General features: G+C 42.7%; 1 protein-coding gene across 1 annotated transcript in view; it reads left to right on the top strand.

The window, feature by feature from the left end:
* LOC143808714 (cytochrome P450 2K1-like) overlaps positions 1 to 20,839 on the top strand; it is a 40,167-nt gene extending 19,328 nt beyond the window's left edge. Inside the window, exons 5-10 of the mRNA XM_077291645.1 lie at positions 4,011 to 4,171; positions 11,082 to 11,258; positions 11,893 to 12,034; positions 12,694 to 12,878; positions 13,231 to 13,372; positions 20,208 to 20,839. Coding sequence (XP_077147760.1) covers positions 4,011 to 4,171; positions 11,082 to 11,258; positions 11,893 to 12,034; positions 12,694 to 12,878; positions 13,231 to 13,372; positions 20,208 to 20,383 — 983 coding nt within the window. The 3' untranslated portion in view covers positions 20,384 to 20,839. The remainder of the gene's footprint in view (positions 1 to 4,010; positions 4,172 to 11,081; positions 11,259 to 11,892; positions 12,035 to 12,693; positions 12,879 to 13,230; positions 13,373 to 20,207) is intronic.
* The last annotated feature ends 475 nt before the right edge of the window (positions 20,840 to 21,314 follow it).

Here is a 21,314-nt window from a genome sequence, read left to right as displayed (position 1 = left end):
AGACTGCTTCAGGACGTTTGGTTACGTCACTATCTTGTGACTGGTCATGTGACCATGATGTCACCGCAGGTCTTGTACTCTGCGACACTTCAGGAACTTTGGTAAGATGATAATTATGTGACCGGTCATGTAACTCTGATGTCACCACAGATCAGGTACTCTGTACTCTGACAGAGTGGGAAGAACTAGAGGAAATGGACTGGTGGTAAGTCCTCTATTGTCTGTCTTGCTCTCTATCTGTCTGTCTTTGTATCTATCTGTGTATGTTTGTCTGTGTATGTGTGGTTGATCCTAGAATCTATAGGCTCCTGGTAGTGATCACATCAGAATGAATAAGCTACTAGTAATATAAATTAGTGATGACATAAAAATGTATAGACTCCTGGTGGTATATATTAATAATGACATATCTATCTGGACAATCTTTAATTGTCCAAATTGCCATTTTTTCTCAGTTTTTTTGTGCTATTCCAATACACACATAAAAAAAAAGTTGTGTTTAGCAAAACCTGTAATTGCAATATTTTCCAAGAGTAATACTGATCCGAATCATGTTCTCTGGGGTCTCAGCTACCCCGGTAGCCGAGACCTCAGAGAAATTCCGACTCTGGGGAGCGCTATAATCTTAAACCTCAGCACCGTTAAAAAGCGGCCCTGTGGTTTAAGTACCCTCAAGGCATATTGGCGGTCTTTAAGGGGTTAAGTATGAGATATCAAGATGATTGTCTATAAAATTATGTCAGTCTCAATTTCAAAGCACAAGTGGATATTAAGATAGGAAGAATAAAAGTTCAAAACATTGCTACCCGTTTGCTCTTAAAGGTATAAAACACACTCACCCTTTACATCGAACTACCATCGGACCAACAGAATGTGCCACCCCACCCAACTGCATGAGTTCCTTGGTTGAATCAGACCCAGGTTCCCTTGACTCCAAGCACTGCAAATTGGAGTGTATCCTTATGTCTCTGATGAAGACGGTAATCCACACGGATGGTCAGTGACATGGCCGCCCCAAAGGAGACCAGATTCTTATGCAGGGCAAAATCATTCTTTACCCTTATGAATATCCCTTGATAGAATTGGCTATGGATCATACCACTTGGTATCTGTGGACCACCTCTGAAACTCAGAGCAATATTTCTCCGCCTGCCAGTCTACCTGCAGAAGCTGACGTAGTGTAGACTTACCTAGGGAGATGCGATCTGCGTTGTTGTATATGTGACCCAATGCCTGAAAAAATTCCTCAACTGTTTGAAGCAACTGAGAGTCAGCCAGATGAGAAAATGCCCAGGCTTGAGGGTCAACCTGGAGGAGTGAAATCATGACCCCCACCCTTTGCTATTAAGTTCTAGTGAAGTGAGGACATAACTTAAAGTATAGCTTACAGGCCTCCCTAAAGACAACAAACTTGCCTCGCACCCCAGAGACCCTGGCTGGCAAAGCAATCTTGGGCTATACTACACCAGGGGTAATGTTATTTGGGTGTTATACAGCAACAGAGCAAAGATCTGTCACTTCCAGGCTGATTGCTGCAGTTGTGTAGCCAGAGCAGTAATAGGATCCATAATGGATAAAAAAATAGTATGTGCCATTGTTAATGTCACAACTCTGTTGTCAGATTTCCAGGGGCCAGGGGCTACTTCCCTGTCCGTAACACTATGGGTGCCCTGTCTATCCCTGCTCCCTGGATTTCTTCTTATTGTGAAGACCGCATACCTTGCTGAGCTTCTAAATCAGCCATATATCTGTCCCCCTCATCCACCCAAGGAAGTGGGGAGTGATAGTGTATCAATATTCACAAACTAGACTAGCAAGGGAGGACAAATAGGTATAACGGAAAACACCAATAATACAAATATGCACTTACAGACAACAGAGAGAAACACTGGAAAAAAGGAAGAAAAACAAAATTGGAGATGATGAGGATTCACACACAGCTGAAACACCGAGCAACAGTCACAGACCAACACTCCAAATGCCTCTACCAACAACCAACACCTTCTCTCTAAACAAGGCAGCATGAAAGACTAACACTGGCAGTCTACATTGCCAAAGGTGACTACAGGAGGGGGAAGTGGCCAATACTGAACAGATAAGGTCATCCAAGCAGGAAAGCTTCTGAGGCTCTAAGCTGAACAGTATAACCAATGCACTGCTATCAGACACATGAACCGTTTAATAAGAAGTGCTTCTGATCAGTGCAAGAGTATATGAAGTCAGACACTGCGGTCTTCTGACCCCTCTCTGTCACGTAAACCCGTGTGTGTGTGTGTGTGTGTATGCGCTCAATGTATACATGCATATGTGCAATGTGTGATATATACTGTATGTGTGTAGCATGCAGTTTTTGCATTTGTATGTGATATTCAATGGTTTTGTCACATACTGTGTATATGTGGTATCCATTTTTGAATCTCGGCTGCACAGGTAATAGTTCATACATGTCATCAAGCGTCCCACGAATGAGCAAAATGCTGCTAATTCATTGGGTGATTGGATTATTTACAGTGAAACAAGATTTACTGTTCTCAGCAGCACATCGCCCAGTGTAAACTGCAGATGAGCTGCTGATAACATGATACTGTATTAGAGATTACGTTAAACATAATATATTTTGATAAACAAGACCTGTAATGTTCTCAAAAAATTAGTTAAACATTTTGCTAAATTCTTCAAATTCCCCTGATTCTGACGCTTCTTTCTATTTTGCGCTGCGTTACTCCATTGCAGAGATATTAACATTTGTTGCTTTTGGAGCTCAGCATGTGAAACTCCTGCTTGCAGTCCAAATGGGATCTTCTTCACATTCTTCACTAAGGACATTAGCTTTCACTCCTTCATCATAGACGCTGACAACTGCACATCTCAAACTGCTAGATCGCTAGATCATCTGTCAGACGATGATTGACAGTATCTTGGATGGAGGGGAGTAAGTTCGTGCCACCAGAGAAAATTCTAAAGTATAGTCTCGGTTTGTCTGCAAACAGAGATTTCACATGATGTGCTCAAAAAGCAACAAATGTGAATATTTCTGAAAAATGGAATAGAGCAGAAGAATCAGGAGAGGTCAAGAATTTTTTTTAAGACAATAAGCAAAATTTTTTGGCAGGAGGAGCTCATTACATAGGAAATTATTTAGCTTCGGTGGGCGATCTCTAGTGGTGGCAGAAATGCTTACCACTTTGATTAGCCATGAATGGCTCGTGTACAAGTAAATTAGTGTATTCTCTAGTAGAGATGAGAGAACTGCTTTGGTGCTAATTGATTTTGCTTTAATTTTACAAAAAAATGGATTTGCCAGAAGGCGTTTAAAAAAAAAAATACTCACAAGGCCCATCATGCACCTATTTTCTTGCCTGTAAGCATCTTTGGTCTGGTCACCAGTAGTGATGAGCGAACATACTCGTTACTCGAGTGTGCTCGGGAAATCTCGAGTAACGACTATATTCGCTCATCACTAGTCACCAGTGAAATCTTCACTGGTCCATTGTAAAAGTAATTCACCTGGCATCTTAGCCATCACTCGGTGTCCGGGATATTAACATATCATGACAGGTAATGTCATGTCGTTAATCGCTGTGTTGTGAAGTCGCAGTTTAATCAGCACAAGAGATGATGAAGATGTCAGGCCTCAGCTTACATCAGAGTTGGCCAAGTGAAGATCACACTGTTGACTAGACCAAAGAGGACAACCAGACTGGAGTGGGGATCCAAAATTGGGCAGGTGAGTGCTGAGCGAGTATTATTATTATTCTAGATGTTTATTAATTTCTGGGACCTCAGAGCTTACTTATTTCATGCAATAAAATGCAAAAATACTACAATGTTATTTTCTGGATTTTATCAAGATTCTGTTCCTCACAATTGAAGTGTACTTATGATAAAAATTACAGACCTCTCCATTCTTTGTAAGTAGGAAAATCTGCAAATTCGGCAGTGAATCAAATTTTTATTTCCCCCACTGTATGTCCTATTTTATCTTACAATATCTCATCTTCTATTTTTAGGAAAACCTTTCGATAACCATAAAAATGTGAACTCTGCTGTGGCCAATATAATTGTGTCCATACTGCTCAGTGAGAGGTTTGACTATGAAGATCCCACCATACTAAAGCTTATAGCACTAATTAATGAAAATATGAGACTATTTGGGAGCCCCCTGGTCCGGGTAAGAGCCAAGATTTGTATTTGCCAAATTGTGCTATGAAATTTGATTCATGGTGGAGTTATTAGATGTAAATTCATATTCAGCTCTCTGGGATCATGCATATAACATGTAAAATGTAAAAAAAAGACCTTTATAATCATGTCATCGCTTACCTGTTCCGCTATCCCCACAGCTCACCATCTGTTCATCTGCAAATCTTTTCCTCTTTTCCCTGTTACACGTATTCTCTTCCCCCTCTTTACTTTAGGTCATGGCTTCCATCACAAGTTGGCTTTAGACATTACTTCACATCATTCCTTCAAGGAGAAAATGCATGTTGTAATGTCATGACATCACATAATGCACCACAAAAGTATGTATAAGTATTGCAATGATGTCAGAGACCAGGTCATGCAGAAAGCCAAGAGGCTGAAGATGTTTGCAACAGGAAAAAGGGAAAAGCAGAGGCACAGAGATCGGGACGACTAGCTGTGAGAAAAGAGGGTCAGATAAGCCGAGCAAAGCATATTATTAAAAATCCATATCCATACACCTGGGGGGTTTACATATATACTGTATATATATATATATATATATATATATATATATATATATATATATATATATATATATATTTTTTTTTTTTCACAAAAGCAGGCAGCACTCCATGGTCTTTGAGACAGTGTGTGGTTTTTATTGAGCCCACATCTCCATGCAATGTTTCGGCTCACCTGAGCCTTTCTCAAGCTCTCAGTTGAGCCGAAACGTTGCATGGAGATGTGGGCTCAATAAAAACCACACACTGTCTCAAAGACCATGGAGTGCTGCCTGCTTTTGTGAAAAATATTGACAGGAAACAACCAAGGACGGGTTGTCTGGGCTCTGCACCCAAAGATAAGTAGTGGATTTGTGCTGTTCCAATTTTTTATTCGTTATATATATATATATATACATATATATATATATATATATATATATATATATATATATATATACACTCACCGGCCACTTTATTAGGTACACCATGCTAGTAACGGGTTGGACCCCCTTTTGCCTTCAGAACTGCCTCAATTCTTCGTGGCATAGATTCAACAAGGTGCTGGAAGCATTCCTCAGAGATTTTGGTCCATATTGACATGATGGCATCACACAGTTGCCGCAGATTTGTCGGCTGCACATCCCAAAGATGCTCCATACAAGGCAGGATGGATCCATGCTTTCATGTTGTTTACGCCAAATTCTGACCCTACCATCCGAATGTCGCAGCAGAAATCGAGACTCATCAGACCAAGCAACGTTTTTCCAATCTTCTACTGTCCAATTTCGATGAGCTTGTACAAATTGTAGCCTCAGTTTCCTGTTCTTAGCTGAAAGGAGTGGTACCCGGTGTGGTCTTCTGCTGCTGTAGCCCATCTGCCTCAAAGTTCGACGCACTGTGCGTTCAGAGATGCTCTTAGGCCTACCTTGGTTGTAACAGGTGGCGATTTGAGTCACTGTTGCCTTTCTATCAGCTCGAACCAGTCTGCCCATTCTCCTCTGACCTCTGGCATCAACAAGGCATTTCCGCCCACAGAACTGCCGCTCACTGGATTTTTTTTCTTTTTCGGACCATTCTCTGTAAACCCTAGAGATGGTTGTGCGTGAAAATCCCAGTAGATCAGCAGTTTCTGAAATACTCAGACCAGCCCTTCTGGCACCAACAACCATGCCACGTTCAAAGGCACTCAAATCACCTTTCTTCCCCATACTGATGCTCGGTTTGAACTGCAGGAGATTGTCTTGACCATGTCTACATGCCTAAATGCACTGAGTTGCCGCCATGTGATTGGCTGATTAGAAATTAAGTGTTAACAAGAAGTTGGACAGGTGTACCTAATAAAGTGGCCAGTGAGTGTATATATATATATATATATATATATATATATATATATATATATATATATATATATATATATATATATATATATATGATTTTTATGTATTTCCATGACTATGAAAATTGTACATTCACATTGAGGGCATCAAAACTATTAATTAACACATGTGGAATTATATACTTAACAAAAAGTGTGAAACAACTGAAATTATGTCTTATATTCTAGGTTCTTCAAAGTAGTCACCTTTTGCTTTGATGACTGTTTTGCACACTCTTGGCATTCTCTTGATGAGCTTCAAAAGGTAGTCACCGGGAATGGTTTTCACTTCACAGGTGTGCCCTGTCAGGTTTAATAAGTGGGATTTCTTGCCTTATAAATGGGGTTGGGACCATCAGTTGTGTTGTGCAGAAGTCTGGTGGATACACAGCTGATAGTCCTACTGAATAGACTGTTAGAATTTGTATTATGGCAAGAAAAAAGCAGCTAAGTAAAGAAAAATGAGTGGCCATCATTACTTTAAGAAATGAAGGTCAGTCAGTCCGAAAAATTGGGAAAACTTTGAAAGTGTCCCCAAGTGCAGTGGCAAAAACCATCAAGCGCAACAAAGAAACTGCCTCACATGAGGACCGCCCCAGGAAAGGAAGACCAAGAGTTACCTCTGCTTCTGAGGATAAGTTTATACGAGTCACCAGCCTCAGAAATCGCAGGGTAGCAGCAGCTCAGAATAGAGACCAGGTCAATGCCACACAGAGTTCTAGCAGCAGACACATCTCTACAACAACTGTTAAGAGGAGACTTTGTGCAGCAGGCCTTCATGATAAAATAGCTGCTAAGAAACCACTGCTAATGACAGGCAACAAGCAGAAGAGACTTGTTTGGGCTAAAGAGCGCAAGGAATGGACATTAGACCAGTGGAAATCTGTGCTTTGGTCTGATGAGTCCATATTTGAGATCTTTGGTTCCAACCACTGTGTCTTTTGTGCAACACAGAAAAGGTGAACGGATGGACTCTACATGCCTGGTTCCCACCGTGAAGCATGGAGGAGGAGGTGTGATGGTGTGGGGGTGCTTTGCTGGTGACACTGTTGGGGATTTATTAAAAATTGAAGGCATACTGAACCAGCATGGCTACCACAGCATCTTGCAGCGGCATGCTATTCCATCTGGTTTGCTTTTAGTTGGACCATCATTTATTTTTTAACAGGACAATGACCCCAAACACACCTCCAAGCTGTGTAAGGGCTATTTGACCAAGAAGGAGAGTGATAGGGTCCCCAGACCTGAACCCAATCGAGATGAGAGTGAAGGCAAAAGGGCCAGCAAGTGCTAATCATCTCTGGGAACTCCTTCAAGATTGTTGGAAGACCACTCCCAGTGACTACCTCTTGAAGCTCATCAAGAGAATGCCAAGAGTGTGCAAAGCAGTCATCAAAGCAAAAGGTGGCTACTTTTAAGAACCTAGAATATAAGACATATTTTCAGTTCTTTCACACTTTTTTGCTAAGCATATAATGCCACATGTGATAATTCATAGATTTGATGCCTTCAATGTGAATGTACAATTTTCATATTCATGAAAATACAGAAAAATGTTTAAATTAGAAGGTGTGTCCAAACGAATTGTAGAGGTGGGCATCATACACTCCGCTTAAAAATTAAACTCAACACTTCGCTGAGACAAATAATTTTGCGTGGTTCAACGAAAGGTGCAGGACGTGAGACATCCATGCCTGCATCCTGGACATTGGATAAGCAAGCATGTAGCGCAAAGTAAGAGGCAGTCATGTCACCTGCATGAAAGCAGGGTTTCTGGCAAGTTTGGAGTATGAGCGGCGCTCCCGTGCCTAGCTGTATCAGGTGCCTGATACAGCTAGGCGCGGGAGCGCCGCTCATACGCCAACCCTGCCAGAAACCCTGCATACCTCCCAAACATGGTAACGCCGCCTGCTCTCCAGCGCTGCCAGATTCTATGTGCTGTGCGCCGAGACTAGGCAATTTGTATACCACTGTCAGGCTGCATAAGATACCCCATAATTCTCTAAAAGCAATGCCTGTGCTATATACCTTTATTCACCTTGCTAAGCGACCACATGACAAAGACTCGGGAAGAGTCGAGACATTGTCAGTTTGACTTTGGTCCCCTACTGCACTGTTGATCTATGTTTGTAGCACTTCAATAAATTATATAAATTTATCATAGTATATATACCCAGAGTGTGCGGTGTATTTGCTTATCTCTAGTGTACTGGGACTATTTGGTCCTCTACACCAGCACCTCGCCACCTCTATTCCCAGTGCACACCAATTTTTTTCTACCTTTATATTGCACACAGGTAGACTTCCTTTCACTAAGCATGTGACTTATAATGGTAATTGCTTGCATTAGAAATTACTAGGGCCATCAAAGCAAAAAAGGGTGAATACACATGTGGTCAAAATTATTGGTACCCCTCATTAATGACAGAAAGACTCACAATGCTCACAGAAATAACTTGAATCTGACAAAAGTAATAATAAATAAAAAATCTATGAAAATGAACAAATGAAAGTCAGACATTGCGTTTCAAAAATGTATCCACAGAATAAAAAATAAATAAAACTCATGAAATGACGGTACCACTGAAAATAATGTGACAAAAGGGACATGTTAAATCATGGTGTGTCCACTAACTAGCATCACAGGTGTCTACACTCGTGGAATCTGTGAGTGGCCGGTATATAGGGCTACAGATACTCACTGTGCTGTTTGGTGACATGGTGTGTATCACACTCAACATGGACCAGAGGAAGCAAAGGAAAGAGTTGTCTCAGGAGATTAGAAAGAAAATTATAGACAAACATGTTAAAGGTAAATGTTATAAGACAATCTCCACGCAGCTTGATGTTCCTGTGACTACAATTGCACATATTATTCTGAAATTTAAGATCCATTGGACTGTAGCCACCGTCCCTGGACTTGGCCGCAGGAGGAAAATTGATGACAAATCAAAGAGAAGAATATTACGAATGATAAAAGAGCTCAGAAAAACTTCTAAACAGATTAAACGTGAACTTCAAGCTCAAGAAACATCAGGGTCAGATCGCACCATTCGTCATTGTCTGAGCCAAAGTGGACTTCATGGGAGATGACCAAGGAGGACACTATTGTTGAAAAAAAAAGGCAGACTAGAATTTGCAAAACTAAATGTTGACAAGCCACAAAGCTTCTCGGAAAATGTCCATTTGACAGATGAGACAAAAATTGAACTTTTTTGGCAAGGCACCTCAGCTCTATGTTCACAGATGGAAAAATGAAGCATATCAAGAAAAGAACATGGTTCCTATTGTGAAACGAGGGGGAGGCTTTGTTATGTCCTGGGGCTGGGTTGCTGCATCTGGCACAAGGTGTCTAGTATCTGTGCAGGGTACAATGAGATCTCAAGGCTATCAAGGGATTCTAGAGAGAAATGTGCTGCCCAGTGTCAGAAAGCTTGGTCTCAGTCACATGTCATGGTTCTTGCAATAGGATAATGACCAAAAACACACCGCTAAAACACCCAAGAATGGTTAAGAGGAAACATTGGACTATTCTGAAGTGGTCTTCTATGAGTCCTGACCTAAATCCTATTGAGAATCTTTGGAAAGAGCTGAAACATACCGTCTAAAAAAGGCGACCTTCAAACACGAGACAACTGGAGCAGTTTGCTCTTGAGGAGTGGGCCAAAATACATGTCGAGAGGTGAAGAACTATCATTGACAGTTACAGGAATTGTTTGATTGCAGTGATTGCCTCAAAAGGTTGTGCAACCAAACATTAAGGTAAGGGTACCAGCATTTCTGTCCAGGCCTATTTCATGAGTTTTATTTATTTTTATTTAATTCTGTGAAAGCATGGTTGAAAAGCAATGTCTGACTTTCATTTCTACATTTTCATAGATTTTTTTAATTTATTATTAATTTTGTCAGATTCAAGTTATTTCTGTGACCATTGTGGGTTTTTCTGTCATTAAACGAGGGGTCCCAACAATTTTGACCAGGTGTGTACAATTTTTAGGTATTTGATTCCATAAATGTAATTTATGTCCATATTTTTCTCATTTCACCAACTTAGACTATGTAATGCTGATGCTTTAAACACAAATCGAATTACAAAAATATTTATACACAGATAGTAATATAACAAAATAGGTAAAAAGCCAAGGAGGGAGGTGAATATTTTAACAAGCCACTGTATGTGTAGTTAGGGAGGTTACATGCTCTGTTTTGTAGCTTTTTATTTGTCGCAACTTATTTTTGCAGTCGTGACAGCTCTGGTTCTGCTCTAATTTAAACATGATTTTTACTTTAGGCCAACAATGGTTAATGTCAGCTTCCTTGCTGGCAGCTTGCTGGAAGCTTCTGTGTTGCTGGTCAGCTGATGTGGGTGGTGACCACTCCCACCATCCTATAGTCACCTAACACATCAGCTGACTGTTGGTGATAGAGTTAGTCTCTGATAACCAGCTGAGGAGTTGAGAGCTCTCTGGTGCTAATGTGTATCATCTGCTTGAGGTTCTGGTTCCGTATCCTCTGTTGTTTGGAGCTTGCAGCCGAAGCCTTAAAGCTAAGTTTTCTTGTTCCCTGTCTTTGTATGTCTCATGCTTGTCACTACTCCTTGTGTTTACACCATCTGCAGTGTTGAGGCTAGCGTCCTTGTCGGCCAGTGCACTAGCAAGGCTATAGTGAGGTGACAGCTAGGGACTAGGCATGTTACGGTGGGGGGAAGGACCTGCATAGGGCACTAGGGGATCTTTAGGATAGGCACAGGCCATGTTAGGAGGTGCCCCATCCCTTGCTCCCTATTGTTAGGGCCTTCCTCTCCCTTTTTCCATCCCGTTGATGGTGTTTGCTGTGCCGTCCACTGGACCGACCCTTATGGGTCGTGACAATATTATTTTCCTTTACTAAAATCTTATTTATTATTATTAATGTTTTTAATGAATAATTGAATATTAATTGTTATAAATGTAGTATTTGGTTTTATTTACATTTAATTATGGTATTTATTTTTGTATTACTTTTTTTTTATCTTAAAGCTTTATAACAGTTTTCCTATGCTGATACACTGGCTTCCAGGAGCTCACCACAAAATTTTTGCCAACCTCAGAGAGTTTCATGCCTTTTTAGAGTCAACATTTACTAAACAGAGAAAAGAACTGGATACAAATGACCAGCGCAATCTAATTGATGCCTACCTAACCAAGCAGCAAGAGGTATTTTAATTGATCAACACAGAATTAAAAAAAATAAATTATTTAGGACAGGTAGAGGGAAAATTAAACTATTATAGTACACGTGCATGTTTTTTTTTTAGCTGTGAAAAACAAGTTTTACTACTGAATTACGCTTCAGAAAACATGCCTTCTAAGGGAATTTTTTGCAGGAGATTTTAATTTATTGAACCAGTTTTGAAGAATTTTTTGTAGCCTTCTGAAAAAGAGTATTTTTTGACGCCTTTGGATTGTACAGTGCTGAGTTTCGCCTTGAACCAATCAGGAGCTTCTGCTAAGAATTGTCATGCCCTTTCTTTTTCCCACCAAGTAATTTTCATCAGCTAAAGAGGGAAAAAATACTTTCAAAACTTCTTATATGAGCAAATTTATGGATTAACATTGAAATGAAGAGGAGGAGTCTTTCAAATGTATTTTTAAGGTATTTTTATGGTGGTGTTTGGAGAACATCTGTGCAACATATCTTGGTTTGCACATAGTCTTAGACTTCTCTCCTTTGTTTAACTAGCACCAGTCATATTAAGGCATACAGGTTCGATTTACATCCAAGACAAGACCTACTTTTTCTGTCATCTGCAATAAGGTAATAACTCTATGACGTGATCATTATTTACAGGGAAAGCCAGAATCAACCCAGTATTACCACAACGAGAACCTGATTGCTCTAGTGGCCGATCTGTTCATTGCTGGAATGGAAACCACATCAACCACACTGAGATGGGGTCTTCTGCTCATGATGAAATATCCAGAAGTTCAAGGTAAGATGAGAGGCTATACCAGTCATCAATCTGTATAACTATTCTAGTGTGTTGAAACTCAAGATCTAATTTAGAATCATTAGCAATCTCTCTTTTTTTGTGTGTTTGGAATCCTGTATTTTACACAACAGTGTTAAAAACTTTTGTCAAGTAGCTAAAGTGGTCTTATTAGTGTTTGTCTGGGTTTAAAGAAGAGCAGATTTCCAGAAAATTGATTTGGACAGATTCACTGGAATTCAACAGGCAGATTTAATTTTGTCCAAATAAATTGCCATTAGGGGTGGAAGGGGTTACAACAAAAAAAGATTTACACTCTCCGATCCTCACCTGTTCTGAGGCATTTGTTTTAATCTTGCCTTTGAATTTGTGTAAATTGAATCTAAAAAATAAATCTGCATTCAATCAAATTCTAATTTTTAAAGGAATTCATAATGAATTTGATAAATTATGAATCGATATGCTCATGACTACTGGGGTTTTTTGAACCCATCAGAGAAAATTATTCTAAGGTCCATGATCCACTTGTATAGAACATATGATAATTCTACCATAGCACATACGTGAGCTTGAGTCCAGGAGGATCTTATGGTTTCCTTCAATCTGTTTATGTAGGAAGTCCATCCCATGTACACAGAACCTTTTTTTTTCTTCTCGAACAGAAAAAGTCCAAAAAGAAATTGAGCGAGTCATCGGATCGGCTCAACCTCATGTAGAACATAGGAAACAAATGCCGTATACGGATGCCGTCATTCATGAAATTCAGAGGTTTGGTGATATTGTGCCTGGCAATGTCCCTCATGTTGCTTCTGAAGATGTCAGATTTAGAGGGTATTTTATACCAAAGGTGAGGATTGGTTAAACTAATGTTTAAATTGTGTTCATCGATATGCTCTTTTTAAGGCTCTGTTCACATATGATTTCATAGTCACCGCTATAGTTTCTGGCAAGCATTGTTCATCATATAGTGTAGTGTTATTCCTGCCATCACAATGATTTTACCTAAAGTGGTGCCATTGCAGTCAATGGATGGGGTCTCCAGGTTAGTATTTGGCTCCATCTTACTGATGCCCCAAATCACTGCTGGTCTTCTGAACAAGATTCAGATTTCCATGGTGCTATATTTGTTTTAAGAGACCTTGTAATGATGAAGTTGTAAATCCATTTTCTCTGATACAATGCATGGCTTTTCCCCACAGGGCACTATTGTTATCCCATTACTGCATTCCGTACTGAGAGATAAAACTTGTTTTGAGAAAGCTGATGAGTTTTATCCAGAACACTTTCTTGACTCCAGTGGAAACTTCTTGAAGAACGAGGCCTTCATACCATTCTCACTAGGTAATAACAATCCGAGGTCTGGATGATAAATACATTGAAATTAATATACGGAATTTTTGCATGTGAAGATCAACTGGGAGACAGTTGTTAGATAAATTTCATTGACTTTTCCACCAGATAATAATGGAGTGCAGTCTCTTCTTCCTGAGACAAAGGGATCTGAATGCTGAGCTTTATCTGTGTGTAGGGTCCTTTTGCACAGGTTAATCAACAAAAAATGACTTAATTGACATCTAATGGTCTCTTTCATGCAGTCTAAACATCATAATTTCCGTCAGTACATTTCCCCATTTAAATGCATAGTTATTGTTAATACGACCAACTTAAACATTCTTTCTTGCAGCTTTTTGTTTTGTTTCATCTCTCTCTACCCCTCATAGCTGAATGAGTAGTCCTATTATTGTCTTCTAAAACTTGGTTTCCCAGTAGCACCTTTTTCTCCTCAGTGCTGTTGACCTCTCCCTCTAATCTAAGTGTAAACCTAAGTTTCTTGTGCACTCTCTGCTCTTGTACAGTCCCCTGACAGATTGTATGGAATTACATCATTATCTGATTCTGGCAGAGCTCAACTCTTCTGCACTCCTTCACAACAGCATTGTAGAGCTGTGTTTGTTACATGCAATTGGAGCGCCCCCACAGTCGCAGGGCCGAGGGGTACCCGGTACCGGGCCTCTCTGTCTCAGTTCTAGGATTGTCACGGTGGCTAGACCCGGTCCGTGACCCTGCTGAGGGGCGTCCAGTGAAGATTGAGAGTGGTGGTGTGCGGTGCAGGGTGCGATGAATAACGAGGACACAGAGTTGCAGTCTCTTTACCTCTTTACTGAAGGCTTCTGGATCCTCAATCCGGAATACGGTTAACAGGGCTGTCTGAGATCGGCCGGTCCGATGGCACCTCCAGAGTTCCCTTTGCAGGTGGAAATCGGTGCCTACCTTCTAGCGCTTGTGTGTTGTAGTCCTTCCCTGCTTAGCACCACGGGATAGTCCTCACAACTGTTGTGTCTGTTTCTGAAGTTCCCTCACAACTGATTCTGATGTTCTTCTCCGTCCCCCAGATGATATGGCTAGGACGCACCCGTATGACGGGAAGGTATGGAGGTCTTCCGGGACCCTAGAGTCGCCCCTCTCCAACTGTTGCCCCCTATGTCTGCTTAGGTGATTTTGGGTGAGACAGCCCACATATAACTGACTGTCCTGCCGTAGGTTTGAAGTAAGGCCTGGAGCTCAATACTTCCTCGGCGTTTCCGGCCACCGGCTACTCGCCTCAGTAGGATGTTGCCTCGGTCTTACAGCACGACTCTTACTGGTGTAATCTCCTTGTTGCGTTGATCTCGTTTCTCACTCTTCACAATAAACCTCGCTTCTTGTCCTTTCTTGGGGTACCGCCGCGATGAAGTGCAGGCGCGGTCCCGTAACGCTCTTTCTGTTCGCTAGGCCTCTGTCAGGATCCCACCCCTGACAGGGACCCCCCTGAATCTTCCCCTGCAACACCCTCTGCCACAGGATGTTGCCTGGTTCCAACTCAGTCAGCTTTCTCACTAACTTCCTATCTAACCCTCAGTTTTACCAGATTGTGAGGAGTGGCCTAATACATAGCACCCTTAGCTCCCCCTGGAGGCCAGACTGTGAAGTGTATTGGTGTCTGTGATACCTGGTCAGGTGAACTCCTTCAGTGCCATCAGACGTACCATAGCCCCCCTTAGTGGTGGAGCAACAGTACTGCAACGACCAGGACTCTGGGGCGCTGCACTCCCCCCGGTTAAATCCAGTACTCCTGGACTGGGAAGAAAACAACAATACATGTCAGCAAAAAGACATACAATTTTTGAAATGCAATAACAAGTAAACTTTAACAGAGCTTCCCTTTATGGGAGGTGAGGACAATTGAATGTTACAAACATGGTTAAATACTTTAAATAACATATTATAAATAACTTCTTTTACCCAACCGGGTATTCTACTTAGTGCAATTCCTGAACAATAATTTAACATTGCCTTTAAGGACGTATGAGCTGAATCCACTAAAGACCTACTTATAAAACACTACAATGCCAATCAACTTTTCTTCATTTCCCAACTTTACATTTGCAGGACCGCCTGTCTATCTGCCCCAGGCCTACTGCCTCTCGCTCTTTTGCAGGACCGCCCCATTCCTCATCCGGGCCTACTGCCTTTCTCTTTCTATACACAGTATAGGACTTATCAACCTTCTCTCAGTTCAAGATCACTGAGCCATCTCTGTATGGATCCTAGGTGGACTCACCGACTAAGCCCTAGTCGGGTTACAGCAGCAGAGAAACACAAAAAGATAAACAGTTATCTATATACATTTTCGTGGCATCGAGGTTTATCCCTCTAAGTCTGGGGGTGGCTTCCGTGAGTACTGCCCTCCACCTACTACCACATAGAGTGCGTCTGCACCCTGGATAGGGGTCTGTGTACTCACAGTTCTCCTCGGGGTGATGATCCGCAGGCATTTGGCACACAGGGAGATTGGAGCAATGACCGCTGGTCCCGGAGAATCGCCGGATGGTGGCACAGTCACTTCTGGCTTGTATTTGCGCACGTGCAAGGCATACCACCCTTTGTCTCCCCAGTGGCGGGTGTACCGAATGCGGTCTCCCAGGTAAAGATCCCGGCCTGGGTGTCCCTCGATGATGTGCGCCTCCATATCCTGCCGGTTCACGAATACCTCCAAAGCAAGACCGGGCTCTTTGATGAAGCCCCAACCTCCCTCAGCCGCCCGTCTAACCTGGATCTTGGCCTGGAGGTCCTTTTCCCGCTCGGCCCGTCGACAGAGTTCCTTCTTACGGGCCCTCTCTTCCTCTTGTCGGTGTAGCTGTTGGCGATATTCCCATTGGTGGATAACCTCGATGCTCTCCCCCTCGGGCTGAGCCTCTCCGGGGAACCCGATCAAGTTGGTGGTAGCGCGGGTCCACTTAAAGGTTATCCACTCACCCTGGAGGTTCACGGGCTGTGCAGTGGGCCGTAAGGGGACATCAGCGGTCTTTAGCGTCTCCCACGGCCTCTCACATTCAAGGCGGCTACACACCCGTCTGGGTGGTCGTGGTGGAAGGGAGTCTATGTCAACAAGCAGGAGCTCTTTGGCCGCCCGGGCCGGGTCAATGGCGTCATCCGCCTCCGCGGTATCCCCGGCGTCAGCCTCCTTCTCCTCAGATTGTGGTACCAGCGCTTGGGGATGACATGGCCCCTCACTGGCAGCGGCTTTCCGCCGACACAGACTCCGGAGTTGACGGCATAGCTCTTCCACTTCCGCCCCGAGAATTTCGTGGTCCTCGCAGCTTGGTGAGAGTTTGCTCGGCTCCCATTGGTTGGGACTGGCACGGGCCTTCCCTCCCTCTTCTGGGCGACCTTTGCTCATCATCTTGCCAATTTAGCTCTGCCTTGTGTCGTCCAGGGCTTCTGGCTTCACCCCATCCGGAGGGCGGTTCCTTTTCCTGCCACCGTCCCAGACTAAGAGGCGGACCTTCCTCGTTGATGGGCATATCTCCCGAACATAGTGGTACCTGTGAGGGGCTGGCTCAACCTTCGCGCCATTCTTCCAAGCTACTCCCACAATGACATGCCCCACTCGTTCTGCACGCCACATGATGTCGCAATGGCGGCGGTTTTGGCGGGAACTCCTGACGGCAAGTGGCAATACACAGTCTTTGCAATAAGTCACAGTCCAAGCACAATAAATCACAGTTCCAAGGCACACATGACCTGATTCTTCTTGCTTAAGTAGATCCTGTTCGTGACGCCAAGTTGGAGCGCCCCCACAGTCGCGGGGCCGAGGGTACCCGGTACTGGGCCTCTCTGTCTCAGTTCTGGGATTGTCACGGTGGCTAGACCCGGTCTGTGACCCTGCTGAGGGGCGTCCAGTGAAGATTGAGAGTGGTGGTGTGCGGTGCAGGGTGCGATGAATAACGAGGACACAGAGTTGCAGTCTCTTTACCTCTTTACTGAAGGCTTCTGGATCCTCAATCCGGAATACGGTTAACAGGGCTGTCTGAGACCGGCCGGTCCGATGGCACCTCCAGAGTTCCCTTTGCAGGTGGAAATCGGTGCCTACCTTCTAGCGCTTGTGTGTTGTAGTCCTTCCCTGCTTAGCACCACGGGATAGTCCTCACAACTGTTGTGTCTGTTTCTGAAGTTCCCTCACAACTGATTCTGATGTTCTTCTCCGTCCCCCAGATGATATGGCTAGGACGCACCCGTATGACGGGTAGGCCTGGAGGTCTTCCAGGACCCTAGAGTCGCCCCTCTCCAACTGTTGCCCCCTATGTCTGCTTAGGTGATTTTGGGTGAGACAGCCCGCCTATAACTGACTGTCTTGCCGTAGGTTTGAAGTAAGGCCTGGAGCTCAATACTTCCTCGGCGTTTCCGGCCACCAGCTACGCCCCTCAGTAGGATGTTGCCTCGGTCTTACAGCACGACTCCTACTGGTGTTATCTCCTTGTTGCGTTGATCTCATTTCTTACTCTTCACAATAAACCTCGCTTCTTGTCCTTTCTTGGGGTACCGCCTTGATGAAGTGCAGGCGCGGTCCCGTAACGCTCTTTCTGTTCGCTAGGCCTCTGTCAGGATCCCACCCTTGACAGAGACCCCCCTGAATCTTCCCCTGCAACACCCTCTGCCACAGGATGTTGCCTGGTTCCAACCCAGTCAGCTTTCTCACTAACTTCCTATCTAACCCTCAGTTTTACCAGATTGTGAGGAGTGGCCTAATACATAGCACCCTTAGCTCCCCCTGGAGGCCAGACTGTGAAGTGTATTGGTGTCTGTGATACCTGGTCAGGTGAACTCCTTCAGTGCCATCAGACGTACCATAGCCCCCCTTAGTGGCGGAGCAACAGTACTGCAACGACCAGGACTCTGGAGCGCTGCACAATCAACAGATATGTTTTGTGTAACTTTATATAACTCTCTGTTGATGCTTATATGAGAAAATAATCCTCTGCCATATGAATCAATATGATGGTATTTGCAGTTTCACATCACTGGTCTCTCAGCACCAGCAAACAAACAAAGCTCAATTAATAACAGTCAATATATATAGTCCTCTCTTGCATGCAGTATAACTCTCCACTCACCCCCCTGTATACAGAGCACCATCTTGAAGTATATCTCTCCCCTCAGCCCCTAAATACTAATTCCAATCCTATATCTCTTCTTTCAGCCCTCTGTATGCAGAGCTCCATCCTGCATTATTTCTCTCTTCTGAGCCCCCAGTATACAGAGCACCATCTTGAAATATAAGAAAAAAGCTCACCCTTGAATTATGATTAAGACCCACACATGCGTCGAAACGCATAAAGTTTTATTCTCATGTGGGACTAGCTGTCCCATCCTGTCTTGATCTCCAATAATGTTTTTAAGAGGATTTGAATAAAGTTAAGGTTTTCATTGTCAATAAGATGTGCTGGATCACTATGGATTTATAGAGCACCATCTTGAAATATATCTCTCCACTCAGCACCTAAATACTGATTCCAATCCTATATCTCTTCTTTCTGCCCTCTGTATGTAGAGTTTCATCCTATAGTGATATCATGATTAAGGGTGCTGTGCCACCTGAAACGCGTAGATAGTGTTTTTATTATATTGTGCTTATGTTTTATCCTCTGCTTCTGATATGAAGTGAATAAAGTACCTAGTTTTTACTTTTTCACCGTCTCGTTGAGCTGGAATTCTTTCTTCATTTAGCGTTTCATCCTGCAGTATATCTCTCTTCTCAGATCTCTGCATGCAGAGCACCATCTAGCAGTATATTTCTCTTCTCAGCCACCTGTATACAGAGCCTCATCCTGCAGTATCTCGCTTCTCCCAGCTCCCTGTATACAGCCTACTCCTCTTAATTACCCACACACCCACACACTACTGCATGAGATCTCTGCACTGTAATGAAGGAGGGATCTTCCCTTTCCATGACCTTATCCCTCACAGTAGAAGATTTGATCTAGACAAATCCTGAAGCAGAGCTATGCTGACAGGAAGGCAGCTGAGAAAGACTGTACTTGGGCATGATCGACCAGGGCAACAAGAAATACTGTGCATTAGTTCCAGTGGCAATTACAGAATATGGAGAACATGGAGGATCATACATAGGGGGTGATATATAGTAAGGGCAGATTTTAAAATATGTTATATTGGCACAAATGAATAAATATATGTGTACATTATTTAACCCTTTAAAGAGTGAGTCAGAATCTGTGGAAATATAAGAGCATATTAAAACAATATTGGAAACGAGGGGCTCATAGTAAAAACAACGTAAAAATACCAAACAATTGTGTTGGATTTTGTCTAAGCAACTTTGCTTTTCTTTAGGAGGAGGATAACTGTTTCAAATAGCAACTCTAATATATCCGAGTTTTTATGATTTCTTACGTTATTCAGTTCGGGTCAGGAGACCTGAGGCTGGTCTAAAAATTGCTGTTCATACACCGACATTGGAACCCAGATTTGTGGAACCAGCCAAAGGCCAATAACTTATGTACTTCATTCAATGCCCAAGTCTGGCCTTTGATAACAACAAGACCAGCCTTGGATTTTTTAGCATGAACTCAACAGCTTCATAATGCCTGAGACTGTTGAGTTTATCTCAAGAAGAGACTTCTTTCTGGCCTACACATCGCAGTCCATACACGGACTGTTATTCTTTTTTTTTTTTTTACATGTGAAATCAACCTAAGTCAGTGTCTACCTACTAGAATTACACAAAAAGGATCATTTCTTTCCAAGATCTAGCTTTTGAGGCCTCCTAAAAAAGTAGCATTTATTTCAAAAACAATGTAATTTTCTATAAACACTTTCTTCTTTTATCTATTTCCAGGAAAGAGAAGTTGTGCTGGGGAAACATTGGCTAAAATGGAGCTTTTCCTGTTCTTCACAACATTATTACAAAACTTTACGTTCCAGGCCCCTCCTGGTGCAAAATTGGACCTCACACCTTGGCAGGGGACTACAAATGCTCCTCAAACACATGAAATCTGTGCCATACCTCGCTGATACATTTTCTTTAGAAAGTCTCCGTTATTTCAAAAATTGTAAAAATCTGCCTCTGCTGCAGAAGCCGGAGCAGCCAACCTATAGTGAGAATTTGTCCTTATGATAAGTCATCACTGTGGGAAGTTGGGGTCGGTCATCTGGGAAATTCAGATTTCAGTAGAATGTATCTAACAGTTCCACAGCTTCATTAGTGTTTATCTTGCCCCAAATCAGTACCTGCTGCTGAACTTTGGTACCAGTGGATGTCTCGGTACCAACCCCACCTTTGTTCTTGGATGAACACTATAGGAGACAATGGAGCATAATTGACTGTTTGCTCGGTGACTTGACATGGTCCCAGTTCTTGTAACCCCATCAATTACGGACCGACGGCTCATCTTCCCAGAAATTGCTTAAATTGTTTAATGGTAATGTGAACATGGAAAATTACATATGGAATAAAGCAGATTTGTTTTAGATTTTTGCACCTTTCACTTTTATGTGTTATAAATATTTTCAGCATATATTTCAGACTATGAAGTGGGGGGTCTTATATTTAGATCATATGATTATCTACATGTGATATAAAATTGCCTCTAAAGGTCTATCCTTAGAATGTCCATAAATATGGGATTGGTGACTGAGGATCTGAGTCTCATTGAGACCTGTAGGTGTCTGTGTTCTAAGGCGGTGAATCCACCTTGCTTCACATTGTTGCACTCTTTGGTCCCAATTGCCTCCCCTTATTGGTATATCCACCTTATCAATACCCATGAATCACAATTGCGAATAGTTGCCGTTATGATTAGCATTGATGTGTCTTGATAATGACCTTGACGTTTAGTTGCTTTCTCTAATACATGGCCCGAGATAGGGAAAGATAGGGCCAGCCGTTGTGGAGTGGGGCACCATTATTGTCGTTTTTCTTTCCCCTAGGGTGCCAACCTCCACT

Source organism: Ranitomeya variabilis, chromosome 2 (assembly GCF_051348905.1).
Source record: "Ranitomeya variabilis isolate aRanVar5 chromosome 2, aRanVar5.hap1, whole genome shotgun sequence".
NCBI classification, from domain to species: Eukaryota; Metazoa; Chordata; class Amphibia; order Anura; family Dendrobatidae; genus Ranitomeya; species Ranitomeya variabilis.
The sequence above is the reverse complement of the archived record's forward strand: the minus strand, read 5'-3'. Positions and strand labels throughout refer to the sequence as shown.